Raw genomic sequence first — 22,516 nt, forward strand, 5'->3', positions numbered from 1 at the left:
GTTTGAGGGCTTCCAAAGGTTGGCATGATATACTAGCTATTTGTTATTTGTGATCTGCACAAAGCCCTCTCTTCCTCTAAAGGGCTCAGGAGAGAGGCAAAGCTTACTTTCACATGTGCCAGGGTTTCGAGGAAATAGCAGGGTCTCTTCCAAGCCATTTGAGAGAGTTTCTGCTGTTTTCTGATCTTCACTTCAGCTTCTGCAGAACTTGGGGGACGGGTTCTGAGTGCTGCTTAAGTGTTTTGCTTTGGGTGCTTGTCCTTGGCAAGTAGATTTGTAGAATACAAGGCAGTGGCTACTAGCTGAGATGGCTATGTTGTATCTCCAGGCAGCGTTTCTCTGAACGCCAGGTGCTGGGAATCATAAGTGGGGAGATCCCATTTGACGTCAGATCCTGACTTGAGGCTTCCCAGAAGCATCTTGCTGGCCACTGTGAGAACAGGATGCTGGACCAGCCACAATGGCTATGCCACGCCTCCACAGTCGGAGGCAGCAAGGCCTGTGAATACCAATTGCTGGAAGCTTCAGGAGGAGAGAGTGCTCTTGTGCTTGGGTCCTGCTTGTGGGTTTCCCACAGGCATCCAGCTGGCCAGTGAGAAACTGGACGTTCTTATAACTAGATGGGCTATTGCTCTGACCCAGCAGGGCCCCTTTTATGTTATTAAACATATCTGACCTCCTACCCGTCTTTTGCAGGTACCTGCCACTGTAACCCCTACGGTTCCTATGGAGGCAGTTGTGACCCTGCCACCGGGCAGTGCTCCTGCAAACCTGGCGTGGGGGGCCTGAAGTGCGACCGCTGTGAGCCGGGTTTCTGGAACTTCCGTGGCATTGTCACCGACAGCAAGAGTGGCTGTACCCGTGAGTATTGCAGTCTCAACCACAAAGGGGAAATTTTTGCCAGGAGATCCTGGAGGTTTGCATGACTCCTGCCCAGCATTAGCAAAGCTGTTTGGTGGCAGAGTGAATGTTGACGTTGCATTTTTATCACATGCTCTTGGGAAGGTGCAGTAGATCAATAGTAAATCAGGCCCTTTGCATGCAGAAGATCCCAGGTTCATTTGTTTTCCAGCACCTCCATATAAAAAAAAGGGGTCTGATGGTAAATCATAGAATTTTAGAGTTGGAAGGTACCCCAAGGGTCGTTTAGTCCAATTTTAGGAATCACAGCTGAAGAATCCCTGACAGATGACTATTTTTAAAACAGTGAAAAGAGTCCACCACCTTTTGAGGGGGTCCGTTCGACTGTCAAGCAGCTCTTACTGTCAGAAAGTTATTCCTAACGATTCACAGAATCATAGAATTGTAGCATTAGAAGGGACCCTGAGGGTCATCTTGGCCAATCCACTGAAATGCAGAAATCTATTTTCATGTAATTTGAATTCATTAGTTTGGGTCCTGCTGTGTGGAGTAGCAGAAAACAAGCTTGCTCTATTTTCCATGTGGCAGGCCATTAGGTGCTTTAAAATACGAAGCTAATTGGATCCATGAGACTTGGTATAAGGCAGTTTCACATATCCAATTGTCTTTTGCATGCAGAAGGTTATCTCCCTGTTGGGCTGGGGAAGACCTGCCTAAGACCTTAGAACAGCCTCCTCCAACCTGGTGCCCTCCAGATGTTTTGGACTACTGCTTTCATCAGCAGACTCCCATGCTCTTTGTCTGAGGTCTGCTCATTTTCAGACTGTTTTGGCCTTGGCAGTCATACAAGGAGCAAACCCTCCTTGGAAGCTCGCAGACTCCATGCCCTCGCCATGCAAGACCAAATCTGTGAGCAATAACAACGTCCAGGTCTGGAGGTCAGGTCACATCCACTGTATGTGGCATGAAGTCGTTTTTCAAAGAGTTGCAGCACGTAGCCAGATTTACAAAAGGTCTGCCTTAGGTTCAACTTGTGCGTTAATTTGAAACAGATGAGCCTGTGCTTGTAAGATGTGGAGCAGGCCTTGCGGCAAGGGAAATCGCAAAGCCCTGTCAACAGGCTGGAGGAAGCTGATCTGACCAATTCCGTCTTGTTAGTTCACGGGAGTTGAAAACTCCAGATGTTAAGAGGAAGCTTTCCCCCTCCAATCCCCTTCTAATAATAATGTTCTGCAAAAACATACCTTTCCTTTCCTCCAGATGGTAGAGAAATTTGTTCTGATGCCTTCCAGATGCTGGCCATGGGAGAAACCCGACACTCTCTTTTCCAGATGTTAGTAATAACCTTTTTGGGTTTCACTTAGCCAGATGTTAGTAGTAGTCCCCATGAGAAATGTATTCTTGCTCTCTTCCAGATGTTAGCAGAAGCCCCAAATTTAATCCCGCCTGTTGTCTCCAGCTGTAGAAATGAATATTTTGCCAGCTGACTGAATAGGAATCAACCTACATTTTGTTCCTAGCTTGAAAGTGTTAGGTTTTTCTGCAGACTTCAACCTTCCACTTCATAAGCTTTTAGTTCTTATTCCTGAGGTGACACGTGGCTGAAGGCTCAGTAAAATTGATGAACCATCCACCATGCTACATTTACATTTATTAATGTGAAACAACAACAAATATCTTTCAGAGTATCTACTTCCAGTGCAACTTGCAGTGATACGAAATTAAAAACAATAAAACAAAAAGAACAGATTCACAAATACAAATAACTATATCAATCTTTTATTTAATTTTATTTCTTACATTTATATCCTTGTCTTTACTCTAAGGAGCTAAAGGAAGCTTATGTGGTTCTTGCCCCCTTCCTCTCCACTTTATCCTAACAACTTCCCTGTGAGATAGCTTAGGTTAAGTGATATGATGACTGTCCCAAAGCTTCATGGGTGAGGGGGGATTCAAATTGCTACAACTTTCCAGTCTGACACACTAAACACTATATAAGCACAACAGCATAGTAAAACCCAAGTTAAGTAGTGCCTTAAAAAGAAGAGGGGGAATTAAAAAGGCTCCACCTAGTGGTTATGAAAGGAGGTACCAGGTAAGCTTTCTTGACCGGGTACCACAACTTAAAAGGTCGCCACTTGCCTAACTCTGGTCATCATAGGTCACTAGGTGAGTGGGGTGCAGAAGAGGCAGACAGCATTCTACCCCTCCTCTGGCAGCCCTCTGCATTCCTTTGCTAGGTGCAGAGGAGAAGGGTGTTCTACCTCCTCCACTCAGCAGCAAGCAGTGCTCTGTCCTATCCTCGTCCACTGTACGAGCCCACAGTGCAAAACAGCAAGGTAGGTAGGCTGCTTCAGCACCAAGGAGAGCTCCTAGTAAGCAATGCAACTTGTGCTCCAACATGGAAGTGAACTGAGGATTTATTGGCTTCCAGTTCTATGGGCACTAGTGCTGCGGCCTTGGGTTCAGAGGGCTCCTGGTCTGCATATTCCATTTCAGGGCTAAGAACCCAATCTAGCTCCTTAGCACCTAACTCTGAATCCTGGTTGTTGCTGGACTCTGGAGCCAATGACATGTACTGTTCATTCTTAGGAGTAAAAAAAATGCAGGCTAGTAACTTTTGGTTGGGTTAATTTAGACTCCAGGCCAATAGGCTAGTAGTTTGCTGGTGGAATGTAGTTTTCCTTCTGCTCACCCCTAGCTAAAAACCCAGCTCTCTGTTTCCCCACACCAGTGTCTTCCATTCCCCCCCCCTCCATTTTGACACCCCAGATGGCCCCTTACATTTCTGTTGAGAAATTGGGGCAAGGGATACAGCCCAATCGTGATCACTTTCCCCAGATCTGTATTGAGACTATTCCTCTGTGCAAATAAGGAAGTGAACTGCGATAGGGCAAGTGGTGGTGGGGGTTAGGGGGGAGAGAGAGAGAGAGAGAGAGAGAGAGAGAGAGAGAGAGAGAGAAGTGGAGGCAGGGGAAGGCTGTGTTAATTTCAAGCTCCATTGGAGACAAAAGCAAAGGAATCGATAAGGTGGTGAACGGGGAGAGGGCAGAATTATCATGGGAAGAAGAGTTATTTGGAAAGGATAGCAAACAACAAAGAATTGTGTGTGTGTGTGTGTGTGTGAGAGAGAGAGAGAGAGAGAGAGAGAGAGAGAGAGAGAAATTATTATAGTGATACCATCCCCCTCTTCCTTTCTCTCTTGGGCGATGGATCTGAATTGTTCTGAAACAGTCATTCCTCAAATGGAGATGGCTTTATCCATCCCAGTGATTAAAAACAACAAGCCCTTCCTCAGAGTTCAGCACTGAACTGGGAGTTGAGACTCTTGGGTTCCATCCTGGGTGCTGAGAACAAGTGTTACCTCATTAAAGTTATAAAAGCCCCGCTCACAGTAGGCTTAAGAGCTGATAAGATCACGCTGGGAATTGGGATGTGTGCATCTAATGGCATCACTCATTAACCATTGGAACTGACGACTGGAAGGGGATTGATGAATCCTCCACCATCCCAAACCCAGGTGTCCCTTCTCAAAAGGAACCCGCTGTCTGCAAAATGAACCAGAGAGTTTTGTTTTCCGTTGAGAGTTTTCAGACAATAAGTGGTTTTGTCTTTTAACTTTATGTCCGTCTCCCTCCCATTCCCTTCTTAAACTCTCAACAGAGAGCTGGGAAATTCATTGGGGGTGGGTACAGGGTTGCAGTCAGGATTTGCCTGTCTGGTGTGCCTAGAGAATAGAGCCAAGAACATCTGCATTTGTGCTCATATGCCCTTTGATTTGGGGTCATGATTGGGAGTTTTACAAGACTGGCTGGGTGCAGAGGAATGGTGGGAGGCACCAGCTGGGGAACCCCCAAGGAAAGAAGACTCAGAGCCAGGAGATTGGTGATGGGATGACGATGAGTGGTCAGAGGGAGAAGAGGGAGCAGATTAGCATGAGGAGGTGCTAGAAGCTGAAGAGGCAACAGGATTTAGTGATCAGGAAGAGGCTGTCGCAGAGAGCAGTCCGGAATCAGAGACAGAAGTGGAGGCTGAAGAGAAGGAGGGCCAAGAGGCAGAGATGAGGCAGGCTAATGATGAATAGAAGGAGTCTCCCCCTCCAGGTGTAATCAGCTCCCCTCCCCCTTGGTCTCCCAGAACCTGCAGGAGTATGAAGAGGGCAGAGCAAAGACAGATCAGGCAGAGAGGTCTCAGGTTGCAACTGCCTCATTGGGGCGAGAACTACTGGGGAGTTGCTGTTCTTACTAGGCCTGCGCTGTTTTGTTTCTTTGAATAAAGAGTTAACATCACTGACACCTTGTGAGTTATTGTTGATCTGCACCCAGCTATATACATGGCCCTCCATGTTGACCTCAACTATCCATGCAGCCGATTAAGAACGTAAGAGGTGGCCTTAACTCATACGTAAACATTTTTGAGGTTTGCACTTCCACAAATGCCACACAGATGGCAGTTCCTGTCCAGTCATGACAAATGGTGGTCACATCCGAACCACACATTTGAAGCACTGTTGTGATGCTTTAGGAATGACTCCTTTAGTGTGGCAGCACCTGTGCTTTGTGGAACTCCCTGCCCGTTGATATAAGGCAGGCGTCATCACTGTACCCTTTTAGTGGCCTGATGAAAACTGCATGTTTGGCTGCATCTGTTCTTAACTTTTTATTGTGTTTTAGAGGTTTTTTAATACGTTTTTGTATTATTTTAAATGGTTATTTTTTTAAAAATCACAGAAATATTTGCCCTCACCCCCACTCTGGGCTCTTTTGGGAGAAAGGGCAGGATTAATAAAGATATTATATTTAATAAATAAAAGGATATCTTGAATACATAAAAGAACAAGAAGAGCCCTGCTGGAGCAGAACAAAAGTCATCTAGTCCAGAGTCCTTTTTCTCTCACAGTGGGTCCATCAGGTGCTTCTGGGAAGCCCACAAGTGGGGCAGGAAGGCAGTAGCCCCCTCTCATTGTTACTGCCTGATATTTTCAGTCGGTGGTGGAGTGGAGCACATAGCAAGAGGGAATGGTCTGTTGGCATTTGATGTACTTTCCCCCACTGGCATTTGTTACCATTTCCCTTTAAAACTTTCGTATGGCAGTGAAATCTATAAGTTAAATGATGCATTGTTATGACAGTGCGCTAAGGGTTGTTAGGGGACTCAAACACCCCTCCACTCTCTTCGCAGAGCTACAATTCCCAGACTTCCCTGGGAAGAGGGAGAGTGATTTTTAAACCACTCGAGAATTATAGCTTGGTGAATGGGTGTGTGTGTGTCTCCTAACAATTCTCAGCACCTTTAGCAAACGACAGTTCCCAGGAGAGTAGCCATGGCTGTTTAAAGTAGTATTATAGAGCTTTAACTGGATAGGGCCAGAGGGAGAGGGGGGAATTTCTGTGTCATATATTCAGTTTGTTCCTTCCCATCCTGTCGCCCTCCTGTGAAGCTTGCCACTGTGATCCCGTGGGCTCGGTGCGCGATGACTGTGAGCAGATGACAGGCTTGTGTTCCTGCAAAACTGGCATCACCGGCATGAAATGCAACCAGTGTCCCAACGGAAGCAAGCTGGGAATGTCTGGCTGCGAGAAAGGTGAGCGGGGAGGGGCTGCTTTCTTCGTGGGCTTTCCTCTCCCACATTGCTTTGGAGAAGCCAAGATTGCTGCATAATACAACTGTTTGTGAATATGGCTTTAACACCTCTCTGGCTGTGTGCGCCCCACACATCCTAAAGCACATTGCTTCCCCCAGAGAATCCTAGGGTTCCTGGCTCTATTAACAAACTACAGTTCTTTGGGGAAGTCATGCGCTTTAAATGTGTTTTAAAATGCAGCAGTGTAATGGCAAAATCAGAAGTGCATGGTCCATTCATAGTAGTCACAACCACACCCTTCTAAGATTAAAGGTAAAGGGACCCTTGACCATTAGGTCCAGTTGTGACCGACTCTGGGGTTGCGGTGCTCATCTTGCTTTACTGGCCGAGGGAGCCGGTGTACAGCTTCCGGGTCATGTGGCCAGCATGACTAAGCTGCTTCTGGCGAACCAGAGCAGCGCACGGAAACACCGTTTACCTTCCAGCCGGAGCGGTACCTATTTATCTACTTTGACGTGCTTTCGAACTGCTAGGTTGGCAGGAGCAGGGACCAAGCAATGGGAGCTCACCCCATCGTGGGCTGATCAGCAAGTCCTAAGCTCTGTGGTTTAACCCACAGCGCCACCCACGTCCCTTCCTTCTAAGATTATACAATATTAATTAGGGGTGCATTGCAACAATTAATGCAAGTCTCCATGTATTGCTTTTCAGCTAGATCTACTATTTCAGCATGTGCACGTACATGGACAAAGGATTTGGAGTGCTCCAGTATCTTCTTTTTTTTGGGGGGGGGGCCTTAAGTTGTGCTTCCCATGTAGCTCCATCCTATATAACAGAACTTGCACACCACTCTCTTGAAACGGAAGCACCTTGTGTTTTCAGTGTTCCTAAATGCTTAGCATACAGTGGGGGCATGCAGTGGCTAAGAAGCTCCCCTTTCGTGCAGATTGGGCAGCTCTAGGATGCTAGAGACAGGGACCCTGCTGCAGACCTCCCGTGACCCCAGACCACTTCCCCACTGCTCAGATGTGTGGTGTGCATGCCACCTTCATCATCTGCAAAGGAAGACCTACCAACTGTTAGGCAAAATCCAGGTGTATGAGTTTTCATGCCATGCCTCTACTGTTATTTATCCTACCCTACTCAGACCCATCTGCACCCTCGTCCTGCACTGAAATGGTGTGTGAGTTTGGGGCGTCCTGCGTGGAAGTAAATGGCTTTGCACACTGTGAGTGCCCATCTCCACTCTGCACGGAGGCCAACATGACCAAGGTAAGTAGACACAATTGTGTCCATTGTCAGCCCTATTCAGTATAGGACACACCCACACCCACACACCCATGACATTAGTAGATCTAAGCTAGTCATGTCATTAATTTCAGTGAGTCTCTTTTGACTAGGACATCACACGGGAGACAACTCCTAGAATTTATTGTCCCCATTTTACAAATTGGGGGAACAGATGAGCTTATTTACAGCTGAACTCGAGTCACCTGTGGTCTTACTACAACCTGACCTTGCTTCACCTTCCACTGCCCTCTCTTCTCGTGTTAGCTGTTGCCAAGAAAGTACTTCTTCATTCAATGCACAGTTAAATCATGAAACTTGCTCCCTCTCACCACCAACTTGGATGGCTTTAAAAGACAACTGGACAAATTCATGTCGGGAAAGGCTGTCAGTGGCTATTAGCCACAGTGGCTATACTCTGCCTTCACAGTCGGAGGCTGTATTGTTTTTGAATATCGGTTTCTAGAAACCACAGGAGGCGCTTGGGCCCTGCTTGAGGGTTCCTGCAGGCACCTGGTTGGCTACTGTGGGAACAAGATGTTGGATGAGATGAACCAATGGACTGATCCAGCAAGTTTTTCTTAATGTTCTTACACTTTTTGTTCCTACCCCCCCCAAATCCTACTGGTCTTTGATCTCTGTCCCTGTTGTATCAGCAGAGGAGCATCCCTATTGCCTCTCCACTGGAGAACCTGGATAGCTCAGTTTAGTGCACGATGCTGATAACGCCAAGGTTGCAGGTTAGATCCCTGTAAGGAACAGCTGCATATTCCTGCAGTGGACTGGATGGATGATCCTCAGGGTCCCTTCCATCTCTATGCGTCTGAACTGCCATTATCTGTTTCACTCTCACTCATTCACACACACACACACACACACACACACACACACACACACACACACGTCAACAGGCTCAGGGCTGATGCTCAGCAGCCACTGCATTAATTGTTTTGATTAATTCTTTTGCTTTCTGCCTTATTGTGTTTTTGATATGGCTATAATGACTGTGATGGCCCCTTTTAATTGTAATCCTATTATTACTGAGTGCTGCTTTGATCTCAACACAGTTGCTGTGGAAAAGTGGAATTACAAATACTAATCTGATCAAATAACCTAGGTCTGCGGCTCCGACGGAGTGACCTATGGTGACCAGTGCCAGCTGAGGACCATTGCCTGCCGGCAAGGGCAGGTCATAGAGGTGAAGCACTTCGGCCAGTGCCAAGGTAAATACACGAGCACCATGTCAAGCTTCTTGTTTGGGCAGTGGCGTAATGGTTGTAGAGTGCTGAACCAGGACTTGGGGCGCCAGGGTTCAAATTCCCATATAGCCACAAAGCTTCCTGGGTAACCTTGGGCCAGTCACCATCTCAAAACCTAACCTACCTCATGGGGATGTTGTGAGCAGAGAATGGGGAGGGAGAAACCACGTATACCACCTTGAGTTCCTTGGAGGAAAAGTTGGCATATAAATTTAATTCATTGAGAGAGAGAGAGAGAGAGAGAGAGAGAGAGAGAGAGAGAGAGAGAGAGGAACTTGGGGACAACTGGTTGATTGATTTCATTTGCACTTTGCTCTTTAGCCAGAAAGGGTCCCACAGTGGTTTATATGCAGCTAGGTATAAACAAGACATTCCCTGCCTATAGGCTTACAATCTATACAGTGGTACCTCGGGTTACATATGCTTCAGGTTACAGACTCCGCTAACCCAGAAATATTACCTCAGGTTAAGAACTTTGCTTCAGGATGAGAACAGAAATCGTGCTCCGGCGGTGCGGTAGCAACAGGAGGCCCCATTAGCTAAAGTGGTGCTTCAGGTTAAGAACAGTTTCAGGTTAAGAACGGACCTCCAGAACAAATTAAGTACTTAACCCAAGGTACCATTGTACTTTTTAAAAAATGACACACAAGGGGAAAGGGACAGGGAAGGTGGGGGTGGGGATCAAACTCAGGCATCAAATCTTAAACAGCTCTTTTTAACTACTACTGACAATCAGTTATGATTACCAGGGGTGCTGGGGATGCAATTGTGGGGTTATGGACCAGCTAAAATGGACACAGGACTATATATTTATTTTTACCTTTGTAACCTGCCTTATAGACCCAGTAGGCCCTCACAAAACATGAATGGGGATACTGTGACCTTTCTGATGTTGGGCTACAACTCCCATCATCGCTGCCCATTGGCAATGCTGTTTGGGGCTGACAGGAGACAGATCCACAGCTAAAAATGTCCATTTTAAAAAAACACCAGTGGAAAGATCCAAATGTCAAAAGCTGCCGTCAAGGTCTGAGTTAAGGTCTGGGAGCTATTCAGCCTTCCGATGTTGTGTGAATGTAATAAGCAGGGCTCAAATCTTAATGACGAGCCTTCAGGTTTTTCGACCCTGTAATTGTCAAAAAGCCAGATATCAGATTTGTTCTGAAACAAAAGAGAGCAAATATATACACTCTTTTGAGCCTTGGTGCCTGATGAGAGGTTATTGATTTTGGCATGTGATATGCAAGCCAATCTGATGTACTCACTTGAGTTGCAAACAAATTGGTATGGGAGCAGGTCTCAAATTCCAAAGGCGTGCTTTGGAAATCTGTTATCTCACAATCAGCAGTGGAGCTAAGTCATTTTAGACTCTTGACTCCGTGGCCATTTTTTGTGTATCAGGGTATGTGTGTATGTCTTTAAATAATAAAGTGCATTGCTTCACCCATTCCAACATGCAGTCAGCACATCCTACTGTATTTGAGGTCCCTCCTGCTCCCTTCTGCCCAGTGGGGCCCTGGACAGGTTCCCCCAAGTCTTGATGGCACCACCACTAAAAGAACTATTTTGCTCCAGTTTTAACATGGCGATGAAGAAGCACTATGTGTCACACATGCAAACTTGTCACCAATCTGAAAAGTAGGGAAGGCCCCTCATTCAGTGGTAGAGTGCCTGCTTTGCATGCAAGAGGTCACATGTTTAGTCCCTGAGATCTCCAGGTGATGCTATGAAACTCTGGAACCCTGGAGAGCCACTCAATGGAGATCATTCTTATGATAGCCTTCTAAGTGCTTTGCAAACTACAGACAGCCGCACCCATGAGGTTTATTCACCCACTTCTCTGTCCCCATATGTGACTTGTGGGCTGAGCCAGCTTTGGCAGGTGATGTGTTCTGCAGGCCTGACTGGTCCTGGCCTGCCTCTTAACCACTGCCTTCCTTTTGCTTTCCCTGCAGAATCCATCACTCATGCCAGCCACGCTACACCACCTGCAACCTTGGGATCGCTTCTCCCTCCAACCCCTCAAGCCACCCCCCAGGTTCCTGAGCTGCCCAGGACGCCAGGCAGCTCCCAGCACTTTGAAGTCAAGGCTTCCCCACAGAGCCACCCAGTCACGCGACGGACCAGCACCTCCCCTCGCCCAGCCACAACTGCTTGGACCACGCATGGTGTCCGCCAGACCACAATCCGACCTCTGTCGACTGCCCCGGTTGTCCCAGTCACCAGCCAGCCAGCTTACGTTGAGCCAGGCAGCGCAGAAGGCAGTGGGGACCCAGAGATGGGCATCAGTGGAGACCAAGAAGGCAGTGGCGCAAGCTCCACCGGTGAGCTGGCTGCGCCGTTTTGATGTCAGTTCTTTGTTGCCGGAGGACCATGCAAAGGGGTCGTATTGGCCTGGCAATGCATTCTCCCAGGCATTTTATACCTAAAATGGCATGTTGTGATCTGGGTGCCATTGCGGAGAAGGCCATGTCTCTGGAAGGGGGGAACCACATTTTTAGGCTGGCTTTGCTGATCAAGTTTTTCTTTAAAAAAAATTGTGACTACCAGGGTCTGGTTGGACCCTACATAAGCAAGTTTCTTGTCCGTGTGGCTTTGGAGTGCAAGACTCTCATTGGCTACTAGCCACTTAAGGCTATATTCCCCCTCCAACGTTGGAGGCAGAATGCCCCTGTATACCAATTGCTGGGAAACATTAGTGGGGAGAGTGGCTCTCATTGTCCACCTAGCAAGTTTCCCATCATGGTTGGTCACTGTGAGAAGAGGAGGGTGGACTATGATGGGCCATTGGCCTGTTCCAGGAAGGCTCTCCTTTCGTTCCTATTCATTGTATTCTCTTGGGATGGCTTTAAAAAGTGGACTAGGCAAATTCACAGAGGAGAAAGCTCTCAATGACTACTAGCCATGCCTCTGAATGCCAGTTGGTGGGAACCACAAGGTGGGAGATTTGCTGTTGTGCTTGTGTCCTTCTTGTGGCCTTCCCGTTGGGGCATCTTGTTGGCTCCTGTGAGAAAAGGCTGCTGGACTAGATGAGCCCCTTTGAACTGACCCAGCAAGCCTCTTCTCAGAGGCAAATTTGCTAATATTTTCCTCACAGTAAACGTGGTAGCCCTTTTTCACAGACCTGTCCTGCAGGAATCTGATCGAGGAAAACAACAGGATGCCCACAAAGAAACCTCTCATGATAGGAACTTTAGAATCCTAAGAGTTCTTCCTCTCCCCCCAAAAAGATTTAAAGCCTTCTTCCTGTTGTTATGCAGGGGACGAGGAGATGGAAGAAGCGAGGGTCACGAGCACCCCAGTTATAGAGAGGGCCACATGTTATAACACCCCTTTGGGATGCTGCTCTGATGGCAAGACAGCTGCTGCCGATGCAGAGGGAAGCAACTGCCCAGGTAAATATAGTTTTGTTCAATTGTAGCCTGACTTCCATGGGCAAAGTGGTCTGTAACTCACCTTAGTTGGGAACAGAATCCCAGCTCTGCTTAAAATCCATTAAACTGTCGGCCCGGGACTCTGCAAATTGTAGTTTTGCAAAAGAGGGTACTGCTGTGCTCTGAGGTACAGCATGGCCCAGCCAGGGTGTGGGGCAAGGTTCAGGCTGGAATGCAAGGCACATGTTTGGATTGGATGCAAGGCAAGGTCCAGGGACACAGAGCTCTGAAGCTGTTCTGAGAAGGAACAAGCTATAACGGAGCCCTTACATAGTAGCAGAAAGAACAGCCTTACTGGTAGCACCAGCTGCATTTCAAGAGGCTGTTCTACTTCAAGGACCCAGTCTTCTCTAGTAACCTCCTGCTGTGACAGAACAGGGGAGCCTCACATTTTCCTGGGAGTCCTCTGAATCACATCCTCGGGATGGGAGTGGGGGCCGAAAGCCCTTCTGGGGCTGACCCTGCATGCCCTCTTCTGCTTCAGAGTCCTTGCCCTCATCCCCTGGAGTTGCGGATTCAGACTCCAGGGTTATGACGGCCATGCACCTTGGTGAAATTTGGTCAGCATTGTTACTCTGTCCTTGGCGACGCTTGAAGACTAGCTCATTTCAAACCTGTTTTTCCTGACCTACTTCTCCACTGTCAGTGAACCCTGGGTCAAGTAATTCTCTTTTAGGGACCAGGCCTTAAGTTCCCTCACAAAACTTCGGATCTTTCTAGGAGGCGAACCATGGCAGTCAACCCTGTTTCAGCCTACGTTCAATGTTGACAATGTAAACATTCCCTTGGACCAGGGATGGGGAAACCACAGCCCTTCAGAGGTTGCTGGACTGATTTCTGATCAGCCCAAATCCTCCTGGCCTAGTTTGGTCGGGGCTGAGGTGAGTTGTAGCTCATCAACATCTGGAGGGCCACTTTGCCAGCTGCCCTGAAGCTCCTGCCTGGCTCCTTGACTGCTCTGCTGTGGTGGCCTTGGGGATAACAATGAGGGGTTTGAGGGCCAAGGCAGCGGAAGAGGGAGAATCCAGTATGGTGGCTGGAATGTCTGGGTCCAAAGGCTCCTGAAGGTCTGACCATGGTGTAAAGGGAACATTTGGGAAGGAGCTGATTTCGTAACCGTTTATAACGTTGCTATACCAATCTTTGGTGCAACAGCATTTGGAATATTGTGCACAATTCTGGTCACCACACTTCAAAAAGGATGTGGTAGAGCTGGAAAAGAGCAAGCAAAATGATCAAGGGGGTGGGGCAACTTCCCTAGGAAGAAAGATTATACCATCTGGGGCTTTTTAGTTTAGAGAAAAGGTTAGATTCAAAGGCGACATCATAATTTATGAAATTATGGAGGAAGTGGATGGAGAGGGGGGGAAATGCCTCTCTCGTAGCACTGGACTTTGCAGGACTGACAGCTACAGACATCCCACTGATGTCTTCTAGGAGGCTGGCCTAGTTGCTTTGTGTTTCCCCATTCTTTTGAAAGGATGCAGTCCTGACCATGCCCATTGTGATACTGCTGCTCATTGCCTGTTTTTCCTGGGGTTGAGTGGGCGGTCTTTTGAAGTCCATGGAAACATCAATGCGTCTGAGGAAGAAGGTTGCTTCAGACCCTCCTAGAGACTGCAGAGGGAATGAAAACAGGGCAGCCAACAGCAACCTAATGGGCTGAGTAGATTTGCCTGATACCAAAACTAGAGCAATCTGCCTAAGCGGCTTCTCGAGTCCAGCTCTGTTCCTCAGCCGTAGCAATTACAGCACAATGTCTCACCTTAAAGACCCTTGGCTGTTTTTGCTGAAAGACGAGCAGAGATGGCTGACGCCTCTGGAACTTGAGCAGAGATTGAGCCTGGGACTTCAGCAGGCAGGACACTTTTTGCTCAGCTACCACTGAGCTGTGGGTTAAGCTTCATAATCAGAATGCTTCCCAGGTGTGAGTGTCCTGATTTCCCTGTGGACACATGAAGTGGCTTTATCTTTACTGAAGGGAAGTGTATGCTGCCCTTCCTCCCAAAGGAGCCTAATAAAAATCACAATTGAAAACAAAACAAAACCACATTGGAGCATTTCAAAACGTAAAAAAACACACAACCCAGCAGACCATCTAACACAAATTTAAGAACAGATGTAACCAAATAATGCATTTGGATAGAGCAGCTGAAGCAGCAAACCTGCATGGCTTTATTTGAGGACTGATGTATTTTACTTTCACAAAAAGTAAGCTTCCAGTCCCTAGTGCTACAGAAGCGAATGTCAACATCCCTTTTTCTCTCTCATTATAACTCTCAGAATAGAAAAGCATAGCAAATGGCCAGATGTTTAGGGTTGTATACAATGCTACTCCTACTCAGAGTCAACCCGCTGAAATTAATGGACATGAATCAGTGGGTCTACTCTAAGCAGGACTAAGCTGGGTAAAACCTTTAAAATCCCCACCACCTCTCTTTTTGAGAAATTAAATTCTGTCCCCGGCATTGACAGCGTTTTCTGAAAAACAATCTTTACTTTTGTCTTTTTGAAAATGTAGAAATGTGGTAGAAAATAAGAGGAAGTTGCATCAGTAAAACTGGGAAAATAAGTGTCTTCCATCAAGACTTGTTTAAAATTAATATATTCATAATTCAACATGCACATGAAGTCAAAAGGGAAAGGAGGCATCATAATCAATACATCCCCCTCCCCAATATTGTGAAAGAAATAGGATGCTGACCACATATAGCTGGACTGAGATGATATCAAACATAGGAATCCCACTAAGTCACATTAAGGCTTAGGCTGGTAAAATGTTTGAATTGCTTTCATCACATGTGTCTCCTTTTTCTCCTTCATTTGTGTTTTAAGGATACAGAGTACTCAAATTCTCTTCTGCTTTTAAAGGTGTTTTGCTATGTTAATGTGTCAGAAATAATCTGTATGTATAACAAAATGCTGGCGTTCGCAAAGGGGGCGTCACATTTCTGCAAAAGAAATAATTGAATAGGGTTGTATCCAGCCACACCCTTTTCAGAATAGACCCACTTAAACCAATGCACCTAAGTTAGTTATATCCATAATCTTAAATGAATCTTAAAAGTAGAACAGGCATTGGATACAACCCTCAATTTTTAAAATTTTTAAAACACAGGTTTATGGCAGTACTCTCATGCTGCCACTAAACCTTACCCTTACCTGACCGTAGCCACTCACTTTCACCCTTGTCCTTTCCCGGGTCCCTTCGGTCCTTGCTCCTGTGGTTTCTTAGAGAATACCATGCGGCAGCTGTTTCTGCCTCCTCTTTCCTTTCTCTCTGTCCCTTTGGGAGTTTCCCAGAAGCCCACGTTTTCTGCATGTGAGCCCCGCACTCCCCCAGCCTTTGTTATGTGACATGTATTCCTTCTTCCAGCTAACCGTCTTGTTCTCTTATTACTCAGCCAGTCCAGGACAGCCACCATCCAGGGTGGAGCTTGGAGGAACCTGTATGGTAAACTCTGCCGATTCTAAAACACTTGGAGCCTTCGCCTTATTGACCCAGCATTCTCAAAATACTAACCTCCATAGCGCTGAACACCCCCAACCCATCCAGACTAACCCCAGACTCTGGCACTACCCATATACTGCCATCTTCTCGCTTCCCCTCCCCCGCCAAGGGACTGAACACTCTTTATGGTTGCTTTGCTGTGAATACTCTGTTGTTGTTGTTCATTAATGCTGTTCGCTTCTCTGTTGAGCTAACAGATTTGTGTCTCCTCCTCTGACTTCCCACCCCTTCCCTTCAGCAACAAAAGTCTTCCAGGGGGTCCTCATCTTGGAAGAGGTGGAAGGCCAAGAGCTTTTCTACACACCAGAGATGGCTGACCCCAAATCAGAGCTCTTTGGGGAGACTGCCAGGAGCATCGAAAGCGCGGTGAGCACAAATGAATAGGAATATGCTGAGGCCCTAATAGCAGCCCCAGAAGCCCTCCACTTTGGCCTACGATTTGGTTAGCGTGCATTAAGGGTAGGCCTCTTCAGTGGTAGCCTCCACACTTGTGGAATTCCCTTTCTTGAGGTTGTCTTCCTCTCGTTAAGTGGACCCTAAAGGAGCAACCAACGAGACCTGCAACAAAATGTTACCATGTGGATGGTCTTTGTTCAAGATTCCAGATACTCCATTGAGATCTCCCTCCTATCCCCCGTGCCTCTGGTTTTGCATTCCCTTTCCCAATGTGCTGCAGCTGTTGAGCAAGCTCAGTCTACCTGAAAGGTCCCTCTGCAAATGTTTCTAAAGATTTTTCTTTCACATATCTCAGGGCTTCACCAAGCCTGCTGATACTTCTTCTCTGGTGGTTCATAGCATGAACATCAGAAACAGATGAGATTACAGTATATTTTACAGAATATTCAAAACCGTTCACGTACCTGTGTTATATATTTACTAAAAGACAGAAGTCATGTGAAATGGTAGCATAACCCTTCTTGCTTTGATTTTACTTTCTCACTGCCCCACCTGCTGGACCTTTAGCTGGACGAACTTTTCCGCAACTCTGACGTCAAGAAGGATTTCAAGAGCATCCGGGTACGAGACTTGGGCCAGAGCAATGCCGTGCGTGTCATCGTCGAGTCTCATTTTGACCCAGGTGAGTGCCACACTCCGATTTCTGCTGGATAATAATAATAATAATTTATTATTTATACCCCACCCATCTGGCTGGGTTTCCTCAACCACTCTGGGCAGCTCCCAACAGAATATTAAAAACACGATAAAACATCAAACATTCAAAACTTCCCTGAGCAGGACTGCCTTTAGATGTCTTCTAAAAGCCAGATAGTTGTTTATTTCCTTGACATCTGATGGGAGCGCGTTCCACAGGGCAGAACAGGGATCACTTTCACTGGGCTGACCCAACAGGTGCATGCCCTTATTCTGTGAGAACACAGACAATATATGGGAAGTGGTGGGGAAAACGCAGACATGGGAAGTGGTGTTTGGTATAGAGTTCCACCAGATACCATTTCCTCTGTGTGTGTGGGTGTACACACACACAAGGCTGAGTACACTACTAAGACCTTTTAGATAAGTGCTTTATAAGTGCTTTGGATTCCAGCTGATTTTTCATATGTGTTTCTTGCAGCAAAACAAAATTTTGTTTTAATGCCCTCCAGACCCTCCTTCTTTTTATTGGATTACCTAAATCATTAAGAGTCCAGGAACACATTTTTACACTCACGATGGTATTTTAAAAGCAAGACAATCGTATTTTCCTTTGGTTGAGATATGATAGCACTGACATTCATCCTTGTTCTTCTGTTCCATTTCCCTCCTGCTCCCTTCCAGCCAAATACAGCACTGCAGCTTAACCATTAATAAACCACTACCCTTCATAGAGTCTCCTTGGTAGAGACACCATATGGATTCAACTGGTGAATCCATGGAAAAGGTGCATGGATTAGGGAATGAGTTAAACACTACTTCTACTGCTCTTCCTGAATATCAAACATACAACTTAATACACAGCAAATTAACAGGTCACCCAGGTATTATTTCTTAGGATCTCATGCACAGCTATTAAATGAAGGTTCCAAACTATATTCTAGGACTAAATTATGAGAATAAAATTCCATTCAAGTGTTCCATTCATTGTATTTGCTTTCCCATAGGATTTTTATGCTGTTTTTCTTTTATTTACATTGCCATTTGTATAGATCCTCATTTGCTTGTTCTTCCTCTTCTTCCTACAGCTATCTTCTTGGAATTCTAATTTGCCTGACAACGGCATTATTATTTTTGAGTCCAATTAGTTTAAATGAGTAGCCCCATTTGTATTGTATCCTAGAGTCACAGAGCAAAGCCGTGTATTTTTTTGAAAAACTCTTCTTTTCAGTTGCGTTTCAGCACACAAGTAATTGAAGATTGAGACTTTTTGTCCCTATACAGATAGATCCAAGGCATCTCAGGCTGCTTTCATGATTTAGTCCTTTAAATAAAATCACACCATTTTGGCTGTGAAGTCTCTCGGTCGTTGCCCTGCAGGCAGCTAAGGAGTGAGGGCCCTGTGCGCTCTTTCCACATCACTCAGGACTACTTTTAAGGCTGGAAATTGCTTGTTAAGCCATTCAATGAAAATGCTTTCTTTTCAGACCTTCAGTCCCCTCAACCTGTTCAGCACCCCTCCCCTCAATCTAAAATTGCTCCTCCTGCTTTAACTCTCCCATGATTCTGTGTGTGATTGGAGATTTGTTGTAGTTTTGATTAATTTCTTAATGGCAGATTTATGTCTCATTCTGAGTTCCAACGCTTCACTGGCTGCGGCTGACAAATCTGTAAGTTTTGCAGATAGAGCCTTTAAGTTCCACCTTAATTTCACTTTTAAAATCTGTGAATGCCGTGTTCTATTGCTCTTTAAGATCTTTTCAAAATTGCTTTAAACTGTCTTGAAAGAGCTCATAATCCTGTTTGGAAAAGTGCACAGATTTCCAGGCCATGGTAGGGTCCATTTCTTAATCTGTTGTGGTTGAGTTTCCAGTGCTGTCCTTGAGATTATTTTTCTTTTACTCCCTGAGAGGAGGAGAGCACAACCCTTGATTTGCCAGTAATTATTAGGATGTCCCCAAGCTTTGAGACTCTTAAAATTGTTAAGAAGGGAGGTGGAAGGTCAGAGCAGATGGATTATTCCATCATCTTAGCATATGATGTCATCATACTCCCGAACTTCCATAAAAAAAAAATAATAGCAGGTTTTTAGGCCTTATGATTGTGAAGATACACTTGAAAATGTGTGAGTGATGCCTGACAAAGCCTCAGATGCCAGAAGGGTGGCTTAACAAGCATAAATTTGCCTTAGGTCATGAAAATGGTTTTGTACTTGTGTTCCAAACATGATTCCAGTTAGAGCAAAGCTCTGGCTTGTCTCTAGCTAAGTTCTGCTCAGAGTAAACCTATTGAAATTAATGGACATGTTAGTCATACTTCATTGGGTCTACTCTGGGTAGGACTAGCATTGGATCCAACCCTCTATCTCTTACCTGTAGGATTAACATGGTGCAGAATGTCCATTTAAAAAGAATGAATAAAATAATAATAAGTACAGAGTCGACACACAGCCCTATATTTAACCAGACAGAGAGAAAGGGAGGCTCTTGCCTATAAGAAGGTCATTTGTAAGCTCAAAACACGTCTGAGCCAGAGGGCAAAAAATACCTCCTCCTAAGATGTGCCTTTTGCCCTGCAGCAAGGACCAACAGGGGAGGTCTGTGGCTGGAACTGACTGCCCGCTGGCCCTCCAAACTCTTTTCCGTGGGAGTTGGGGGGAAATGAAAGGGGATGGTTTCCAAGGGTTGCGTGAAAAGGATGTTTCAAACCTCCCAGTGCCTCATTCTCCCTCCTTCCCTTTCCTGGGTCCTTGCAGCCACCACCTACACAGCTGCCGACATCCAGAGGGCCCTTCTGAAGCAGATCAAAGCCTCCAAGAAGAAAACCATCCTCGTGAAAAGGCCCCAGCAGGAGAACATCAAATTCATGGACTTTGGTGAGTTCCTCCCCCCAGGCCAATCCTCATCTGCATTCCCCCCTCCTGCCTTTTCCTTCCCTCTCTGCCTGGGTCGTGCTTTTTTCCTTTTCAAAAGATGTCTCCACTTGGCTGCTTTCATGCCTGGAGCCTATCAAAAAGTGCCTACTGGCATATTGTCCCCCCTTCCTTTCCACTTTCGTTTTGAAACACAGGTAAGTTTCTGTGCTGTTGAGTTGTGAGCCGCAGAGATTCATCTGGACTCCCCTGTGTGTGGGGATGGGGGGGGGTGAGAAGATCTGCCTTTTTCCAGCCTCAAAGCCCTCCTTGGTTCCTTTTGGAAAGACAGGAGCTTTACCACAGTTAATGAGCATGAGATCTCCCCCGCACTTTTGATCCTCTGCTGTGTCCCCAGCAAAAGCGCAGAGGAACAATGTTCGCATTGCAATTGATGGGCTCTCTTAATGCAGAAAGAAGTGCTTGATATGTAAAAAGCACCCTTTGCAATCTGAGAGCTGGGACTGTTTCAGGTGTGACGATACCTGCAGATTGCAAGATGCGTTTTTGAGCATGAATGCTCAGGCCCAGGTGTGGCGACAAGGGTTGGCAAACAGTCTGATGCTTTGTGTTGAACACCCCCCCAAAAGAAAATCAGAGTCAGCAAAAGAGAATTTTTGCTTTTCCTCGTCCAAGTTGAGATCGTGCATGTTGCCTTTCCTGGAGGTCTCCGAAAGCTTGGTGCTAGCAACGTATAGCAACATAGAAAGCAATCTTATACGGAGTCAGACCATTGCTCCCTTCAACTCAGCATTGCCTGCACTGACTTGGTACTGTCTCCCTCGGAGTTCAGGCAGGGATCTCTCCCAGCCCTACATGGAGATGCCAGGGATTGAACTTGGGACCTTCTGCATTCAAAGCAAGTGCTCTACCACTGAGCCACATCTTTTTGAGAGCCAGTGTGGTGTTGAGAGCCAGTGTGGTGTAGTGGTTAAGAGTGGTAGTCTCATAATCTAGGGAACCGGGTTTGTGTCTCCGCTCCTCCACATGCAGCTGCTGGGTGACCTTGGGCCAGTCACACTTCTCTGAAGTCTCTCACCCCACTCACCTCACAGAGTGTTTGTTGTGGGGGAGGAAGGGAAAGGAGAATGTTAGCCGCTTTGGGACTCCTTCGGTTAGTGATAAAGCGGGATATCAAATCCAAACTCTCCTTCTTTCCCCAGAAGAAAGGGACCTCTTTAAGCAGTGCCCCCCAAACTCACTTCTCCTTTATTGGCTTTCCCTAGACTGGATCCCCCAGCTTTTCACCACCACGACCACCACCACGACAGCCAGCACCATGGCACCGGCTGCCGCCACCACCCGCCACTTCACCACCACTGCTGTTCCCCGGGCCCTGTACCCAGGGAGGTCCAATGGTAAAGCAACCGGGGCAGTCACCACCAAGAGGCCTGTCACCACCGCTCCAGCCACCACCGCCAGGAAGAAGCCCCTGCGCCTGACCCCAACCCTAAAGAAGCCGGCACGGCCCTGCGATTCCCACCCCTGCCTGCACGGCGGCACCTGTGAGGATGATGGCCGGGAATTCACCTGCAGTTGCCCGGCTGGAAAAGGAGGGGCAGTTTGTGAAAAATGTAAGTGTCTTGGTGAGGTGGTACTGTGTTTGTTGGGGGGGGGGACACACAGCAGAGCCCTTTTAAAAGAGCCTAGCAGATACGGTGGCCTGCAGTATGTGATTATGCAAAAAAAAGGAGTGGTACCAGGTTTGAAAAAAATTGACTGCCCAAAGCTAGTGAGAAGTACAGTGGTACCTCAGGTTAAGTACTTAATTCGTTCTTAACCTGAAACTGTTCTTCACCTGAAGCACCGCTTTAGCTAATGGGGCCTCCTTCTGCTGCCGCACTGCCGGAACCCGATTTCTGTTCTTATCCTGAAGCAAAGTTCTTAACCCGAGGTACTATTTCTGGGTTAGCGGAGTGTGTAACCTGAAGCGTATGTAACCCGAGGAACCACTGTAGCAGAGGATAAGCCTCACATCTCTGTTTGCCCAGGGAGCAGGCCAGCATTTTGAAAACGTCTTTTGTCTCAGCACAGCAAGGCAAGTGAATCTGCAAGTCTCAAGGGCATTTGCTATAGCCTTGTCAGTTGCAGATCATTGCTGCGCCCTTGCTTGAATTGAAATGGGATGCTTTCTATCTCAAATATCAAAGACTCCAGATATATAATAAGGTTTTTGCACTGTTTCTTTTCTCCCATTCTGCTTGCCTTTTTTTAATACTAAAAAAACGCTTCACCTTTTACACTCTACCATCTCTGCCTGCCCTCTGCAGCGATCAGGTACTTCATCCCCAGTTTTGGAGGAAAATCCTACCTGGCCTTCAAAATGATGAAGGCGTACCACACCGTGCGCATTGCCATGGAGTTCCGGGCTTCTGACCTCAGCGGGCTGCTCTTGTACAATGGGCAGAACCGCGGCAAAGATTTCATCTCCCTGGCGCTGGTCAACGGCTTTGTGGAGCTCAGGTGAGTGGGCTTTGTTGTGGCTCAGGGACCACGCCAGCTGCAGGAACAGAGGGGAGGCTGAGAGAGACAACTTATCAGAAGAGCCCCGGCTGTGCCAGAGCAAAGCCCCACCTA

General features: G+C 46.7%; 1 protein-coding gene across 5 annotated transcripts in view; it reads left to right on the forward strand.

Moving 5' to 3' along the window:
• The window catches only part of AGRN (agrin), a 243,119-nt gene that overhangs the window by 193,942 nt on the left and 26,661 nt on the right, over positions 1 to 22,516 (forward strand). For all 5 annotated transcript variants that reach the window (XM_083752360.1, XM_083752361.1, XM_083752362.1 and 2 more), the window contains 11 exons: positions 697 to 861; positions 6,302 to 6,445; positions 7,593 to 7,717; positions 8,850 to 8,955; positions 10,947 to 11,315; positions 12,252 to 12,386; positions 16,175 to 16,302; positions 16,900 to 17,014; positions 19,784 to 19,903; positions 21,166 to 21,513; positions 22,210 to 22,402. In XM_083752360.1, the coding sequence (XP_083608486.1) occupies positions 697 to 861; positions 6,302 to 6,445; positions 7,593 to 7,717; positions 8,850 to 8,955; positions 10,947 to 11,315; positions 12,252 to 12,386; positions 16,175 to 16,302; positions 16,900 to 17,014; positions 19,784 to 19,903; positions 21,166 to 21,513; positions 22,210 to 22,402 (1,948 nt within the window). The remainder of the gene's footprint in view (positions 1 to 696; positions 862 to 6,301; positions 6,446 to 7,592; positions 7,718 to 8,849; positions 8,956 to 10,946; positions 11,316 to 12,251; positions 12,387 to 16,174; positions 16,303 to 16,899; positions 17,015 to 19,783; positions 19,904 to 21,165; positions 21,514 to 22,209; positions 22,403 to 22,516) is intronic.

Source organism: Podarcis gaigeae, assembly GCF_964106915.1.
Source record: "Podarcis gaigeae genome assembly, chromosome: 8".
In the NCBI taxonomy this organism is placed as follows: domain Eukaryota; kingdom Metazoa; phylum Chordata; class Lepidosauria; order Squamata; family Lacertidae; genus Podarcis; species Podarcis gaigeae.